Source organism: Lottia gigantea (assembly GCF_000327385.1).
Source record: "Lottia gigantea unplaced genomic scaffold LOTGIsca_5, whole genome shotgun sequence".
Taxonomy (NCBI): Eukaryota; Metazoa; Mollusca; class Gastropoda; family Lottiidae; genus Lottia; species Lottia gigantea.
Genome location: NW_008709715.1, coordinates 170,348 through 189,069, shown reverse-complemented (window position 1 = coordinate 189,069; position 18,722 = coordinate 170,348). Strand labels below are relative to the sequence as shown.

General features: G+C 33.9%; 3 protein-coding genes across 3 annotated transcripts; 1 reads left to right on the top strand and 2 right to left on the bottom strand.

Annotated features, from left to right (window-relative positions):
- Positions 1-986: 986 nt before the first annotated feature.
- LOTGIDRAFT_203132 (hypothetical protein) lies at positions 987-4,989 on the bottom strand. Its single transcript, XM_009061721.1, has 8 exons — positions 4,944-4,989; positions 4,036-4,166; positions 3,533-3,660; positions 3,130-3,208; positions 2,796-2,958; positions 2,424-2,515; positions 2,036-2,150; positions 987-1,655 (listed from the first exon to the last, which is right to left on the bottom strand). The coding sequence occupies exons 2-8, from the start codon at positions 4,144-4,146 to the stop codon at positions 1,513-1,515; spliced, it is 831 nt and encodes a 276-aa protein (XP_009059969.1). The 5' UTR covers positions 4,147-4,166; positions 4,944-4,989; the 3' UTR covers positions 987-1,512.
- A 1,784-nt stretch (positions 4,990-6,773) lies between these two features.
- On the bottom strand, positions 6,774-10,373 carry LOTGIDRAFT_94905 (hypothetical protein; the record flags this gene model as incomplete). Its single annotated transcript, XM_009061720.1, has 3 exons — positions 6,774-6,958; positions 8,987-9,151; positions 9,938-10,373. Coding segments are annotated over 3 exons (786 nt in total), but the record flags the coding sequence as incomplete, so codon positions are not given.
- Positions 10,374-12,467: 2,094 nt separating this feature from the next.
- On the top strand, positions 12,468-18,205 carry LOTGIDRAFT_205711 (hypothetical protein). The gene is made up of 10 exons (XM_009061719.1): positions 12,468-12,619; positions 13,170-13,392; positions 13,921-14,158; positions 14,548-14,709; positions 15,078-15,222; positions 15,627-15,827; positions 16,255-16,395; positions 16,747-16,932; positions 17,172-17,275; positions 17,603-18,205. Exons 1-10 carry the CDS (start codon positions 12,568-12,570, stop codon positions 17,771-17,773), a joined length of 1,623 nt encoding a protein of 540 aa, XP_009059967.1. The 5' UTR covers positions 12,468-12,567; the 3' UTR covers positions 17,774-18,205.
- The last annotated feature ends 517 nt before the right edge of the window (positions 18,206-18,722 follow it).

Genomic DNA, 18,722 nt, shown 5'->3' with positions numbered 1-18,722 from the left:
TGTTCTAAGTCTACAGTGTAATCTCTGAAGATTTTCTATCAAAAGTTTTTTTTTGATAAAATGAGGAACTGTGGGAGCAAGACTGAACAAGGCTTTACTTTAGGTTTCGTTATCCCACAGCTACCCCTATTGTATCAACAAATGGGCTCAACATAACACGGTTTGATTGGTTTATAACATAAGAAAACAAAAAAAATACGAAATTGTTGTCTAGTTTTAAGAAGATGGGTGTGATATAGCTGGAAGCCAGTTCTAGTTGATGTTCACAGAGTTAATTCCCAGTCTAGTATGATATATATATATTCTGGTTGTGTAATAAATAATATAATAATCTACTGTATATTTGTATTCAGTTGTGTATATTTTTTATTCTAGTTAGAATAATGTCATCGAAATTATCGTCATTATAATTATTATTATTACTCTTAGAAAATAAACTTCACAGAATAGACTTTAATTCTAAAATCAAGTGTGTGTTCTATTTTGGGTATTGATAAACCTGTTGCTATTAATCCACCTGAGATTCAAAATTTGACTTGGAAGATCGAATTGCAGGCCTAAACATCTCACATTTGATGTGTTGCACAGGTAATATTACTAAGCGGTTGGAAACTAGACCGTTAAACAATGAAATAAGATATGTCCTCACATCTAAGGCATATTTCCGAAGACAACCAGAAAGACTGAACATAATAAATCACATTGTCATGACTTTGCTTAGATGACCTGAGGATATTTTAGGAAATCTAGAAAAGCTTTTAGGAGAGAAATCCTATGATTTCAGGAATAAGCTAGACAACCAGTCCATTTGCAGCCAAAAATTGTTCAGTAGAAACTTTTTGCAGAATGACAATTAACATCCATGATATTCTTTCACAATATGATCTGGGCATTGAAAGGATCAAATTACCTATGTGGATATGTTTATATTAATTCATTCTACCATACCTTCAATAAAATTGACTTTCAATAGAAGAACTAGATATATAAACATCTGATTTAATATATATAAATAACAAAATAACAATACAATAACTTGACATGAACGAATATATATATAACATTTACAGTAATCTAGAAAGTGTGGCACTGTTGCTGTTTCGCCCCCCTACCCTTCCAGTGAAGCTATAGTTGGAAACTTGGAAAAGACGTACTAATATGTGTCCTGAATATTCACAGCAAATTTCAGACAATTCCGACGCTTCCTTTCATTTTAAATTAATTTTGAACTGACTGAAATTTTTCCCGATAATAGCGAAATGGCACAGGGACGCAACTCTTTAGTTTAGTCGTACATGCTTTGCCAAATCATTCAGTCTCGAGTCATTTCGTCAATTTGGATTTTTACTCCGATAATAAATAGTTGAAATTAAGCTTTTCGGCTGGAAAAGCAAATGTTTTAATGACTATGCTCTAAGCATGTGATGATTTTCTTAACTTTCTCATGGTGTGTTATTTGGGTAAAATTACATGTCAGCATTTATTTTTTATCACTTATTAATTTCAAACATCTTAACTTTCATTTTTCATTTTATCCACGATACAAATATGTAGAAAGTTGTCAGGATAACTAAAATGTTCACTTAACCAGAGTATAGGAGTTTCTAATGGTGGTTGTATACCTTGGATTAGTAGTATCTTCTCTGAGGAAATATCTATAAAAAAATATAAGAAAATGGTTTTTACAATTATATAATGTTAAATAATTCAAATATATTTGCAGTATTTTAAATAGTATTAGATGCTCTTGATAAGGCTAGCAGCATGCAAGTATTTTTAAATTACTGTCCTTATTACAGAAGAATATTCTTGTTGTGCACTTCTCACTTCTATTGAGTCAAAATATTTGGGAAGTCGACCCTTATTTGCAAACAAGATCTCCTGTTGAGGATTGCTTACCAGAAACATGTATCAGTACTATTAAATAGCTTATATAAATTCAATGGAATTATGACATAAAAAATATCAGTGCTAATTGTACTTACACTTATACTAATTATTAATATTAAATACTTATAAAAAATAAAACATTTACCTGGGTTAAAACATAACTCATCATTATCAAATGTTTTAAGTAAATCACGTAATGTTTGAACTTCCCCATCATCAGACACTGGTTTAAATAGTTTCTGTATATAGGGTCTATCATTCTAGAATAGGAATATAGTGAAGAGCAATGAGCAACACAAAATAAGCTACTTTTGAGAGTGTCAAATTGTCACTGAATGTCAGGAGTTATCTGAAGGCTAATACTTACATATCAATAGAAATTAGAGATGTTCTTAAAAAAATACCAGTTTATCTCACAAATCTATGCTAATAAAGGATAATCAATTAGTTGCTTATTTAATACCACAAGGCATATAGTTCATAGAGCAATATTGATAATACACATGTAACTTATATTATATACCTTCACATACCTGATAAATTCTATATGGAATATATTTAAATGAATCATCACCAGAGGATTCCATTAATTTCTTATTTACAGACCAGAACTGTTCGAATTTATCTGCAAAAGACACATACCATAAACTCCACCCACTTAAGCATTTAAACTTCATGAAACTATTACTAAGTTTCAATGAAATTTGTTAAAAACTTTAGTAATAAATATTCATAATGAAAGGTCTACAAAAATAAGTTCAATGCTATCATGTTGCACGTTGAATTCATTCATGAAAACCAGGGACTGGTCTCTAGGCTTTTAAAAATTTGGCATATTCATTCAATGCGTAAAAATATTCAAAATTCAATCATTTCAAATATCATCTTATTTTTCACACACACACCATTTTGTAGACCAGTCCAAAGTTGTTTATGATCTTTTTTCTGCATATTATTCACTAATTGTCCTCTATGTTTTAAACCATCTGCTTCTTTTACTACAGACATAAAATGGGATTCAATAGCTTCTTTAGCTGGACAGTGAAGGAGCTCTTCTTCTGGGAATGCCTAGAATTAATGTAAGAACTGAATCATATTCAAAACAATACCATACTGTAAATGAGAAAGAAATATCAAATGAACACTGAATTCCTTGACATATTTTGAAATAACTATATCATGGTCTATAGGTATGATGTCCTGCTATAATTGTTTGTAAATATAGAAGAGTAACCTTACTTGAAAATGAACAGTAATGTTCCAAGGTAGACTGTTGGAATTAGCAAATAAATCAAATAGAACTCCTACAGGATAATGCCTGAAACATAGGAACAAATTTTTATACTGATTAATTAATTACCAGTATTACAACCAATTTTAACCTGATTGCAGGGGTTCCTTATTTAAATTGAAACATTTGATAATCAATTTGATCATCAGATTATATTATGAATTTGAATATGAAAATTTTGAAAAATCATATTGACTTGCCAACTGAACTGCTATGTGATAATGCTTGGAATCATGGAATACAATATCTATTCTAAACTATCACACTTACTGATTATGTTTTTATGCCTTTCATTAAAAAATTGTGCGTATATCACATTATAGTATAGTCTAGATTCTAGAAGAAAATTACCATTTCAAAGGCTGGCCCTCATATTCTAGCCACATTTCACCATGTTTATCTGGATCAACACTAGCTATAAAATGACGTTGAACTTTATCTGTGACCAAAGGAAAATAAATTTGTCTTGGTACCAGTAACTGAAATATTATAATAAACCGTTACTTATCTACACAGTTCTGTCTTTATCAGTTTGGGAGAATCTTTCTAGAATCTTGATGCGTAGCAGTATGTTAATCCTGTGCATCTATGTGATCCTGATAACGGCATTCCAGTCAGCACTTATCTAGCTGCCTTCAACAAGTACCAAGAGCATCTTGGTTACACAAGGGAAGATAGATAATTCCACATAAGACCTTTGCCTTTCCAAGTCAATATTCAGTGTTTATCCAAATTTATATCTCAATAAATTCTAGGTTTGTAATGCTAGCAATGAGATCAAATAAATCAATGTTCTGTGCATAGATCTTTATGGTTAGGCATTTTTGACAATGGAACCCTGGTTGCAAACTTACATAATATAGATCTGGTGGTTCTCCAGTATAGATTTCTTCTTCAGCTAGAGAAAAACAGACTGGTATTCTTCCTTCCCATATTTCTCTTAAAACTTCCCTATCTTCAGCCATTGTGCATTTATTACCTAAAACTAAATTGCGTACAAATCTATTTGAAAATATCAAAGGGATATATTCCATTGATTTTTTTTTACTTTTGAGCATCTGATTCAGTCAATTCTATCAGATGTTCAAATGAAGAATTTAATGATTATATCTCGTTAATCATTATTTCTCAACCCTTAGTTTAGAGCTGTTGAAAGTAACATTTCCTATCCTTATAATGAAAATAAAACAATATGCAAATGCTAAATTGAGAAAGGTGGGAACTCCTCCTTGAAACTGGTAGCAATTTATAATTTGTTTTTCTATGAATAAATGGGTTTCGGTGACTGTAATATCTTTTGGTTGATATCAAACCATTAGTATTGTAGCAGTCTTGGAGTATCAGTCCTGTATCAGGCAGAAGGACTACACATGGTAGGCTATAACCTTTGTAGGTGTGTTGATGTTTAGAGAGAGGTCAATGGAGGATAGTGCATGAAAATATATAGGAACAGTCTATTATAATCTATTATAATATTACAGTTAAAAAGCTTAGTCTATTACAGGTAATTGGCAATACTATGACAGTGACAATGGTCCAAAAAGCTTAAAGATCGTATGTAATTATGTCAAAACCTCTGTCACTACTTTGTGTCTGTGGAAAAATTGGAGGAAAAGGTTTGAGTTTTTCGGACTAAGAAGAGACCGTTCTTAACCAAGAAGATTGGGCACTCAACATTAGATGAAAAAATCACTAGGCCTAACAGAAAATAATCATCAATTGAAAATCACAGTAAGGCTAAGTCATAGAAATATTAAACTACCGAATTAGAGTCAATAGAGAACTTAAAGGAAGTTCTATTTATTTACATTCATTCGGTCTATCATGGACGTCACTAATTTGCACCCTATCACGCACGAAAATGTACGACTGCACACCAATCAAATAATGCAAGCTTAAAATTTGTTTCTCATTTGTGCATCACTACTTAAAACTAACAATAATTGTTTACAGCATGAAAAATATCGATTTGCATTCTATCATTCTACAGTTTTACACACCGCAGTATGTCTATAATTATTACAGAAGTCTTTTTATTTAACTCCAGGCTATTTTCATTTTTATAAATAGAGAGTTCGATTTCCAAGAACATGAGAAATTGTAACATCCAGACTACAATTGTTTCTTACATCCAGACCACAATTGTTTCTTATATACTGATGTGTATAATACACAGGGCATAGTTAGAGCAAGGGTATTGTATATGGATTAATGTAATTTATTATGTTTTAAGTAAATTAACCATCACGAGTAGAATATCTGACAGGGTTGAATATGTGACAGGATTCCATATGCATAGGTCTAAGCTGTGCATAGCCTACTCTAACTTTTCACACTGTTAACATTGTTCAAAAAATTACCCCATGGACCAAATATTGTGACTGAGTGTTCTAGCTGTAGGTCTAATGTAGATGCCTTTTGCATCTAAATGATCCAAGATTTTGAAATAATTTAATACCCCACAGATAAACTTTTTATATGCACCAATCAAATTAATCCTGTCAGCATGCTTGACAACATTACCGTTCTCTCCATTGATTTCTTACCCAGATTTGTTTTATATTGTTGACATATAGTTTTTCAGTAGAGGTTCAACTGCCTCGTCTTCTATATCCACTGACTGATCTTAATCTTTCCAAGTAGGCTCTACCACTTTATTTTCTTGCTTGTCTGCTAAACTTCCTTTATTTCGATTATAGCTTTGTCCACCTTTTTGTACCTGGTATCTGTAGCCTATCCAAGTATTTGACAGGACCCCCCCCCCCCCCCTCCCAAAATTTTATGCAAGACTGCAAAGCGCCTCAATACCAACCTAAAATGCCAAAATTACCCCCAGGTTGAAAACCCTGTCTCTATCTCATATAGTTATTAGAGTAAACATATTACCAACACCATAACGTGGGTTGTTATAAACAAGGGGAACTCTGGCGCGGTTTACGATGATCATGCTTGTCCTTTGCTATAAATACTGTTGCTTTTTACTGTGAGAAGCGTTTTTGGTGTGATGTTGGAACAGTTTACTACGAATACTATGATTAAATAACCATTTCTAAATTACCTGATCAAATTTCCATGTGGGCGTATAAAAATCAGCTTCCTACATTTTCCATTAAGTTTTATGTTCCTTCATTTGACCCCAAAATCATCAAAATCGTATAAGCTGAGAAAGCCAAATTTGACGCGTTCTTACTAAGTCAAGGGCAATAATTCTGAAACCATTCTTCCGATTATTACTAATTTCGAACTTGACCGAAATCTCATCAATATATACATGCATACCAAGTTTCATCAAGATCGCGCCTACAAGAAATGTGAACGGACGGACGAACCGACGGACAGGGGCGACGGCAATATACGTCCACATTTCCACGTGGGCGTATAAAAATCAGCTTCCTATATTTTCCATTAAGTTTTATGTATGTTCTTTCATTTGACACCAAAATCATTAAAATCGGATAAGCTGAGAAAATGAAAAACGTGTGCTAAAATCATATTTTTTATTAATATTACGAAGACAATGCAGTGCGTTCTGTGCACTGCAATAAATTGATTGGTTGATTGATATACACAAGTACTTCATTTTATCTCACGGTAGAAAAGTTTTCACTGTCCCCATGATTTTTGTTCGACAGACTGGACAACTTTGTAAAGAGCTAGCACATTTTGAACAACATACTAAATGAGCACAGGGTAATATAAGAATAGTTTTGGGTTCGATCGTGCAGATAATGCACATTTTCTCATCTCTTAACTTCTCATTCTCATCTTTCAGAGCATCTACATAATCAAAATCAAAGAAATTAAGCCATGTGATCAACGTTACTCCTGAACACAATTTGTTTCTAGAGCTATTCAAATTTCCATATCACTATTAATTGTTCACCAACAATTATTACAATAAAGCGCAAGGAAGTGCGTTCTTTGCAGTATACGAAATCTCGCGTTTAATATTTACCCTAATAACAATTAGCCATAATACCAAAACTGATCCAACCTACATTCAACAATAATTGTACGATGACGTATTCTTTTCACATTCTAAAAAGCTTCAAAATTCATGTCTTTTCTCGAAACGCTCAAAAACCATACAGATGTTTTAATACTTTCTAATCAAACATACCTGTTTCATGTGTATTATTAGGTATTCCAACATTTAGAACATCTTCATCCCAGTTTGACACAGGAGCTAAAATATAACAAATACAATGTGACGTAACCTTGTTATAAACTTCAGATCTGTCTAGGAAAGGAGAAGTAGTTGGCACACATATCATGATGATAAGTTTGAACAGTTAAATCGTGGAAACTGTATATGAGTCAAATTTTGATAAATATACTCAATTGGTCATGCAAATTCGAACTTTAAACATGGGCCATAATTTAATCTATATCTATCTACTGGCGTTTCGTGGGCGAATAAACAAAATAAATTAAACAAAATAAATTAAACAAGATTAAACAAAATAAATTAAACTAACCTGTTTCTTTGTCTCCCATTAACTGCCATAAAATATAATATAATATAAGAATGTTATATACGCCCAGTGGCAGTTTTGAATAAGAAAAGGCAATAACTCATACTAAATATTTTTGGATTTTTCTGATTTTCAATAGGGTTTATCCTTTGGTGATAACAAACACTCATGCCAAGTTTCGTCAAAATCTGTCAAGAATTGTGCCTTCTAGATTGTTTACGAGCTAAAAATTGAACGCGTTTTCAAGAACAAGGGAATAACTCATACTAAATATTTTTCGATTCTCCAGATTTTCAATAGGGTTCATCCTTGGGTGATTAAGAACACTCATGCCAAGATTCGTTAAAATCCATCAAGAATTTTGTCTTGTAGAGTGTGTACGAGCAATTGTAGACGGACGGACGGACGGACGGACATGGGTGACGGCAATATACGCCCCCATTTCACGTGGGCGTATAAAAATGTGCAACGTGTCACTGTCTACGGTGCAAGTTTTACAGCTGTTGGATTGTTCATTGATAATATACTGTCATAAGGTGTTATACGCATTGCAGAGTAACAATCGAAAAGTGTTACAGAGATATTTACACCCGCAAGAGTGTTACATGAGCGCCATTATCGGCGTTAAGCGCACTCACACGTCTCAGAGTGTTGTTCTTTACTCATAATTTGCCTAAAATTTGCAATTTTAAATACAGAGTAACACTGAAAATGCCAATTTCTTTACGTGATCGATCCAGTCGATATTTTAAACAGACAAAATAAAATAAATAACATGTATACTACATCTAAACTTATGCGTTTGAGTATATAGATATTCACACTGTGCAGAATTGTTTTAATATCAAAATTTGAAAATGGCGTGTTCTAATCGGCGATCTCATGTCGTCAACCACTTGTGTGTGGGTATTTTATAAATGGAAGTGATTTTGCAATAGTGCAGAAATTAGATATTACAAAGACAAAATACTATACTATTTCTGCTAAATGAAATGGATATTCTTGACTGAAAAAACCAAATGTCCCTATCAACGCCATTTCTAGTGTAATACTACACTAATTAGAGCGTTCAGGAACATCCGAAAAATGTATATATAACACTGGTTAATACAAGTGACAAAATAAAATTTCAGAGGGAAAGAAAAGAATTGTGCCATTGCTGTGTGGCGTAGAAATCTTGAAGTTTTGAAGAGAAACGAAATCGGAAATCCAAATCACTTCACATGCGACACAATTTTTCCATATTTATGTGAATTACATGCTTTCTTTATTTATAAGGATTCTTTATAGGACGCGTTCACCAAAATCATCCTTAAAATGAAAAGTAAACTTACAAATGTCTTAACAGTATCAGCGACAAACTGTTTTCCTTTAACTTGTGAAATATATGAACATTCAGGTGACTTTAAAGCGTGTACTTTGAATGGGTCATCATCTACTTGCCAGTTTGTGATTATAACATTGCAACGGAAACATTTACACGACTTTTTCTCCTCTGAAAGCAAGAAATATATTTTCATAATGGAAAGGGCATCATATATAATTAAATGCATTAGACCAGCGCTTCTCAACAGAAGTAGACCACGGGGAGGAATTATTGCCAAGGGGGAATGGGGAGGAACTCACTGCTACCATTTCCTACCACGTATTTTGTGGAGTGCGGATTCAGCACGGTTAATGTGATGCACTCACAAAGAAACATGGTTCAGTAAAGATAACTTCATAGCTAGGTGATCTACGACGGAAATCAGAATGAACGAACATTCGGCTCAAGGGAGACATTGATCTATCTCTATCTGTGGAGTAGGATTTTATATTCATTAATGGTAAATCGTTGCAAACGTGTGAAATACGTTTCAAAATGATTGATTTATTTTCGAGAGGATGATATTTGAAAAAATTCTTCCAGGGAGGACTGATCTGACTGAGGTTGAGAAGCACTGTATTTTACGATCTATTGGGTCCCATAGACAAACCTTCACAATGTCAAGGTATTACGAATTCGGTGTAACATCTTGACATTAGGTACTTTCCTTATATCACGGAAGATAGTAAATGCCGCAATTTGATTAGATTGTACGCCCGCTAATCAGGAAGACTCTAACAGACTTGGTTGTATTTTCTAGCATACAATCCAATAAAATCGTTCGTGAAACAAGAGAAAATGTATACCAAATGTTTTTTTTTCGTTAAAAAATTTTCAACATGCCTACACAGTATGCAGTATTCTGACTAAATGAACAGAATTTGCTACTGTTTTCCTTTATAATATGACACCTACCATCCCAATAAAACCCAGCTAAACTCAGCTGATTTGCTGTCAGTGTTAGGTGTGCCCAATTCTTTAAAGTTTCAAATCTGGAACTCATTGTTATATATTTATTATTTGTAGTTGGATTGTTGGAAGCATGAGCATCAGATGACGAATTTGTGTTTACATGTGGTCGATCAGTACAAGAATCTGTAACTTCTACAGCATTAGATGTTCCAGTTAAAAGAGCGCTATTGTTCATCTTCATTTCAAGAATATAAAAGCAAGTAGAGAAGTGTCGAAAATGTTCTCGAATTGGATCATCGCCATTTTCCCATTGGGAAAGTTTGCCTTGACAATATACACACTGAACTGTATCACCGGTTCCTAAGTAGATAAATCCAGCTTCAGCAAGTGATACAGGGTGGACTCGATTTGATGGCCAGTTGGAAAAGGTTGACAATCTTTTATCTACTGAATCATAATAAGTCAGTTGTTGAGAGGATGGTTTTTGTTGTTTTGGTTTTTGAGAAGATGCTGTCTGAAGGTCTGTAGGGGGATTTGATGGTGGTGGTGGTTCATTGGTAGTAGACGGGGGTTGAAATGTTTCTCTACAATATTCGCGATGAAGGTGAATTTGAATTAACTCATAAACATCTGTATCGGGTACCGGTAGAGGCTTATTGTTGTCTAATTTACATTCTGGAAAATGGAAGTTCCATTTGGTATATGCAGGTCCGGGTAACAGAAGTTTGAACTTAGTGGGTGTTTTTTTTCGACACGAAAAACAAATGATGACACTATAGCGCTCATTGTAAAACAGTCCGTTTTTAGCAAATTTTAAGGGATTAAATTCAGTAAAGACATGGTTGTACATTACAAGATAGGTGGCCAGACGACTGGTTTGCTGGAACATTTTACTGTAGTCCACATTGTTATCATCACACTCTTCATATTCACCAGACTCAATCATTTAAACTGCAAGACAAAAAGATAAACAACAATTTACGCCAGCTCAAAACCTTAACAATGTCAAGGTCCTATACATCCTGATACCACTTTTAATTATGGAATATTTACTTCTAAGCACGGAAGCTTCTAGCCAATATAGCCCATGACGGAGAGGCTGATTGGCTGTAGGCCTGCCAGCGTACCAAATCAAATTGCTACTTTTACAAACTTTTGTGTTACAAGGAAGGTGCCCAATAATGTCAAGGTATAAGACACTGATCGTAATACTTCAACATTGTATAAATGAAATCTTTTAATTTATTCAAATAATAAAATAAAGACTTTGATTTCCATCAACTATCCCATTTTACACGTCATAATAACTGTTTCAAGTGTTGTTAGGGAACCCGTCCGTTTTCGCCCTCAAGTACTGGGGACGTCATGATCTGATCAGGTTTCTGGGAATTACAGGAACCACTGACGTCGGAAATGAAATCAAAATGCTGCAAATGCAAGCAGACAGTATCGATGACAGGCATACGAAGGTGTGAAAAACAGTAACAGTAACAGTAACATATGAAATACGTTATAATTTGAATCTTTCAAAATCCAAGATGGCTACTAAAATAGGCACTTTAATTGGCTTTCGGTTTCTGAATGCATTCATACACTAAAATCATATTAGGTTTTGTAACTACACTATACATTAATATGATAGTTATGCAATCTTGTGAAGGGGACAGGTGCGCCCTTGGAGGGTTGATTTGGATCTTGAATATATGTAAATAATCTTCAGACGTAGGAAATCGTATAATTCCTTCAAACAATTTTTATAGATGTATTTTCTATATATGGCAGATTATCTTTTTAACTTTCAAACGGACACGTATGGATTTGGCTGCTCAAATTTCGACGGTGATTGATCTACTCACAAATGTAAAATGGCTGCGCTTTTCACATAATGAATACTATTCAGCCATTTGTTATAAATCTATACAAGTACAGACGCGATATAGTCGTTAATTGATATATTTAATTCACACCAAAGTCATATATATAAATCACAATTCGTGGACAAAGATAAAACAGGGTGACCCCAGTACGATTATCGGGGGGTAGCCAAGATGGTAGATATCACCAAACATGTTGTAATGAATCCGTAGTGGTGGCTTCATAAGATCAAAATAAACAGTTGGAAGTTTAAAGATATAACATAAAATTCAATTTTCATATATTAATACCTTGAAGAAATAACTTACTTCCCGGTCATTGGTTAATAGCATAAGGCTAATGTATAACTTCCTTACTGCGCTCTCTTTTTTATCTTTTAAAACTTACTGCGCTCTATTTTTCTCTAAAGGGCTTAAAGTGGATATTACAGTCATCTACAGTCGTGGTACATCATTCAAAATCACCCAATCGCACTTTGTCTATGCACAGCTCCAACTAAGTAGAGACTTATTGATATGTGTTGCTATAAATAGATAGGGAATTTCCCATTTGAACATTGGATACTAGTGGAGTAGCGTAACTCTAGTCATAGAACTGTACAGGAGTAAAGCTCTAGTGTCACGTGATGACGTAAGTCATGTGATAAGTGTTAGGGTGTATTGAGACGAGTGTTGTCATTGGGATCTGATAAAGAGTACAGAATATCGGTATTGCCATATCATGTATTGAAACTAAGAATAGTAGGCCTAGTATTCATTATGTTGTACTACAGTATATTTTGTACAATTTTTCTTCTGCCCTACATTTTAGGTAAGAGTTTACAAGACATCATTATTACCATAGTATTTGCAATACTCTTTTTCACTTTCGCCTTGAAGGCAAATACCGAGTTTCTTAAAATACCAAAGTTAGTAGTTAACTATTTGAAGGATTGCATTTTTCTGTGAGTTATGGTAGAAATTATGAAATGAAGTATAAAAATATGTATTCTATTTATATAACTTTGTATTACAAGTAAATACGTTACTGAGTAATATTCAATCAATAACAAAATAATATATTGGCATACTGTTCAATCATGTAACAACTGATTGCTTTGAGAGATTTTCCTGCGGAAGATTCTTTGTCTGTCTGGTTTGAATCCATTGTCTAGTTGCTGAATAAACTAGAATTTATGTTATTTATATTGACTTTTTTAATAGAATACAAAAAGTGGTCACTATGATGAAAATCGACCATCCATGAAAATATATCGGTCTGTATTATTTGGTAACAATTGTACTTTAGATAATGATGTTTATTGACCGAAACGATTCGTGCATTATGTAATACATCTTATTGTATTATCTGTTTATTACAGGTTACAAGGTATTTAATGGTAGTTTATATTGTAAAGAGAGAGAATGCAACTTTAAAGCTAGTGTGATAGATAAAGTTGATTCTTCAGCTTATGGAGTGTACAATGATTCGTTATTAGATATAGGATGGAGTACATTAGATCTTGTGGCTGGGTATGGACCCCATCAGCTAGATGCCAATATCATGTATTCAGCTGGTTTCTTGGAAGGAATTCTTACAGCAAGGTTCGTTGTTACTCTTGTTCTTTCCAATCCTTATTATCTAAGACAACATAATTATTTATTTCTCTTTCTACCACAGATTATCAAATTCAGATCTTTACCCTTATTTGAAGTTTGGTGTAAGAGACGAGTGGTTTACCGCAAAATTTGTGGAACCATGGCGGCGAATGGAATACCATCTCCACTCTCAATGGTCAACGAATTTGAATCGTTTTGCAAGTTAACACCTTAATCTACGGCAATGACAAAGTTTTCTTCACCCTTTGGCCGAGGCGTGACATTTCTACAATCTTGTGGTCAATTTTTTACTTTCGTCTTTACAATCCATTCTGATCCACCAAAGACACTCTTTCCCAGCTCATTTGTCCTGCTAATCTTATGTGTCGTAATGCTCATTTCAAATATCGAATAGTGGAATTGTGGAACCAAGGGCAGATCCACACCATGTTGGCACAAAGTATATTTTGTACAGTATATTTCGACCTAATTATTCCAGATGTATGAATTATGACTCGTATTCTATAATTGCAGAAGTATATCACAGCACATACAGAATATAAGAGACGTGATATTTAGGATAAAAGATAGATCCATTATAGAGGAAAAACTGAAGGAGTATTTTAATAAACAAGATAAATGGATGAGAAGTATGATAGAAGATAAATCACCACAAGATGGATTCTGGAGACATGTTTATTATATTTTATCTCAGTTGGATGGTTTGATTGCTGGGTATCAAGCTGCCAGAGAACTTAAACCTTCATTACCAGTATGTACATTATCTCTCAGTATTTCAAGGTGCAGCCAAAACTGCTCATAGCTTCATTGCAAAACATGTTATTGTTTCATTATTATCTTCTTGAAGGTCATAAACTGATTTACGATAACAAATACACGAAATCTACCATAAAAGGTTGTATGATTTGGTCTTGCCACGTGAGCAAAATACATCACCGATCATACAGTGTCTCACCAAGCAAAGTCTTCTGTTTCCGTTGGATCATGTAGGCTAATACCGAATGCAAAATGAGATGGTTTCGTTTCCATTTTCCATCTTCCACTTAAACTAAGCTCTAAAAGTTGGCACGGTTATATAAGTTAAGGAAGTGTTGTGCCACAGTTTCAAAGAACCAACTACCAATTTTCCTTATTTTCCAGAAACTAGAGGAATATGACTTTCAAATGTTAAATAGTAATGGTGATATATTTGATTTGATAAATATTGTTCATCCCGAGGCAATACCAGATTGGAGAAAAATGAACAGACAGGAAGCTGTTCAATATGTTCACACTCATGGCAGATGTTCAGCTATGGTCAAGGTAACATAGAAGAAGCTGCAATAACTGACATTTAAATCAATTCATTCGAGATTAATGATTCGATCCCATATTCCCCTTTTGGAATCTTGGGCATGATGTCCAACCGCTTCCAACACAATGACACTGCTTCTGTAAATCAAACCAAAATATGATGACAGGAGAGCTCCCTTCCTTTCTGAACATCTGACGCAATCGGATCTGTTAAATTGCTATCTCAGATTCTGAAAATCCATTAAGCTACTAATGTCATTTTGGTATTAAAGAGCACTTGTTCAGTTATGTACCCGACCGCCAATCAATTTTTGAATATTATTTGGATGTTACGAAAGGTCACGTGAAATGTATAAGAAGACTTTTCCCTTATACAGGTTTTAGGCGCTTACGAAAACATCTATATGTCCCATTCAACTTGGTTTAATTATGGAGCTACCTATAGAATTTTTAAACATTGGAATTTTAACATCAGAGATACTCAGACATCTTCTAAACGTCTTTCATTCTCCAGTTATCCAGGTATGATTTAGAATTTTAAAGATTTTCACAGGTGTTCTTTCCAATGAAACACTTTGTCGTTCTTACTGACCTCGCTATCACCAGATGAAAAGGCATCGATTGAGAAAACCTTTCAATCTGAACATTATCGATACACCAGATTCACGCATCTATTTGGACTGCTCGTGTGCAAGGTCCATAACCTGGATCCACACAAATGAATTGTTGCAGCACCGTGCAGCACCCGGGGTAATGTTCTAATACTTAGGTTTTACTGTTCAACACGAATGTATTATTTTTGATTTAATAGATTTAATTCCCGAAGATACGCATTGTTCAACAGTTCCTACATTGCCAATCTTAGTATAGGAACGCAGATTCCAAGGTGAAGCCATAAAACACCTGTATATCTTTCTGTTTTGTAGGTTTTTTGATATCTGTGGATGATTTCTATATTCTCAGTAGTAAAATGGTGATGTTACAGACCACAAATAACCTATTCAACAAAACACTATATAAATACTGTAAACCTGAAAGTCTGTTAGCTTGGCATCGAGTCAGAATAGCCAATATGATGGCTAATTCTGGTAAACAATGGGCTGTTTCTTTCAGCAGATACAACTCAGGTGAGGTTCTGTGTTAATTCCATCGAGTAAACTAATAATTTCACCAAGTACCCCGACCAGACAAGCTCACTGTCGGGTCACTGGCTATGTCTGACCTTACCCCGTCTACTATTTTGTTCTCCAATCATATTTCATTCTATCCTGCTCTAATGTTTGTCCATGTAGCAATACCGTCTCCATCCTGTGAAAATTATCCGATATTGAATTGCTCAGTGTAGGATGGTTGAATTAGTCATGTGTTGTAAGAAATATTTCTAAATCGTTCTATAACTGATGTTGGTATAGACAGTTACCTAGAAATGGTTCAGTTTTGTGAAAATTTCATAGCTTAACATGTTTTTGGTTCTGTTCAATAGTTCTATATCGCTTTACAAATGATGTATTGAAGACTATTCTAACAGTGAAAATATTTTGTTATCGTATACAGGTACCTATAATAATCAATACATGATAGTAGATCTAAAGAATATACATCTCAATAAAGCCATAGAGGATAATGCTCTGTGGATTATAGAACAAATTCCTGGACTGGTTAGTTCTACTGATGTTACACCTATTCTACGCACAGGTATAGGTATTTAGCTTTATCTCTCCATTCATTCCTGCATGGGGCCATAATAATCTCCTATGTAACACATGATCACAAACGTCCGAAATACTTCCTTGCCTTTTAATATGCAATATTTTAGTTCTTTATTCAGTATAAAAATTATTTTTTGAGCTTGGTTATACGGAAAAAATGTTTTGGATACTAAAAATAAAATTTTGCTATATTGTTGTTGTTATGTTTATTGATGTTTATAGACCAACCTTCAAAGGCCAAGTGTAACTAAATATGAGGAAAGAGTACCTTAGTACTGTTTTCCGCCCTTTATGTCATCATTATCTAATTTCTGATGTTTGAATCTTTGTGTTCAAGGCTACTGGCCCAGTTATAATGTACCATTCTTTGAAGAAGTTTATAATAAGAGTGGTTATCCAGAGTTTGTTGCCAAACATGGTATAGATCTATCCTATCAGTTGGCACCCAGAGCTAAAATATTCCGACGAGATGAAGGAAAAGTTACAGATTTAGAAACATTTAAACACATTATGAGATATAATGGTATGTAGGCCAATTATACAACTTAACCATCTTTCATGCCATCGATTCTTTTTGAATATACGTGTTGATATTGCTATTTGATCAAAGAGAAATAAAAAAGAGAGAGCAATCGAAGATTCAAGACCCACAAGAGGTCATTGCGGTAGATATGAATTGAGTCATCCCAAATAGACCGATCAAAATAAATCACAAAGCATGGTGTTGCGATTAATGCTTCTGATTGTGTTGTATTGTTTTAGATTTTAAAACCGATCCATATTCGGAATCTGATCCGTGTAATTCAGTATGTTGTCGAGGTGATCTGGAGAAATCCCCAAATACAATGGGTTGCTACGATACTAAGGTAGGAATTATTTATTTAAAGGTGCCCTCACACATAGCAATCACCAGTTACTTTGCTTATGGTTGCGAATAAGAGTAGCGGTCACAAGTTTCGAACGCAACTCTCAGGCAAATAAGTATTGACTTGTGTTAGGAACTCATCACCAATGTCATTATTCACAACCATCTGGTAATGAACCAACTGATGTGAAGGCACTCAATAGAGTGTTCTTTTCAGAATCAAACCATGGAGTCAGGAAAAGGAAAATAAGAAACATTCATACTTTAGGAAAATTACAATATTTCAGTATCTTCTCTAATTCATAATACGTGTACCTCTTTATTGTAGGTCACGGATTTCAAAATGGCTTTAAATCTACAAGCTGATGTTATAAATGGTCCAACATTAGGATCTGATCTACCACCGTTTAAATGGACATCTGAGTTTAATCAATCACATGTTGGACTACCGTCTTTTTATAACTTCTCCTTTATACCAACTACTCCCAGATGGAATTAAACAAATCTTTCATCACAATTATCATCAGCTTTCCGTGACGTCAAAATCTAAATACTATGTAATTTTACTCAACAGCTCAGATTTATGAAGTCATTTGTATGTTAAGGATTTTGTCCATCCATTTGATCGACTCTTATTACTGGCGTACACATGTATGATGTTACTTTAATAGCAGGGAATGCTCAGCTTTAGGACACCTGGTATCTCAGTGCGACCGAATTTATCACCATTTACCACGCATATACCACATGTGATATTTTTTTGTATATATATAATTCAGTGAGTAACTTCTAACGGCTGCTTTTCTCTGGGCTTCAAATATTTCCAAAGAATTTGGTCTTACGTGTTAGTAGTATTCCGTTTCATTTTTTGTTTTTCCATATTTGTTTACTGAATTGATTCATATATGAAAATAAAAGATTATTTTCAAGTACCAGGTTTCCTAGTTCTAGAAAGATATTTTTACTTGTTTCTCGGGGATAAAGATTCACTGAAACATGGATCCCCCCCCCCCATAAAAAATGGCGATCTAACTTGTTTTTGACAAAATTCAGAGCATTCTAGCGCTTCCTATCATCATGAATCATTATTTTTTTCCCGATAATGGCAAAATTAAAGGGTTTATAATTCTTTTTTATTTAAAAAAAAACCTATGAACTAAATATTTCGGAGCAACGACTTTGAAGAGTTATTTTCATTCGTGCTCGGAAAACTATCACAGCTGTTTTGACCGTTTTGATCTTAGCTTGAACTTTGACACCCAATCGTGATGGATCGTGTGGTTTGGATGTAGACAAATTTGATGTTGATATGGGTCATCAATATATGTAAATAGTCTTCAGAAGTACTAGAAATATCTAAAACTGGGAATTTCACTTTATACATGTAAATAAGGAAAGACGAGTCGTCTTTTTCTAACTTTAAAACGCGGATAATTCTGGACACATAT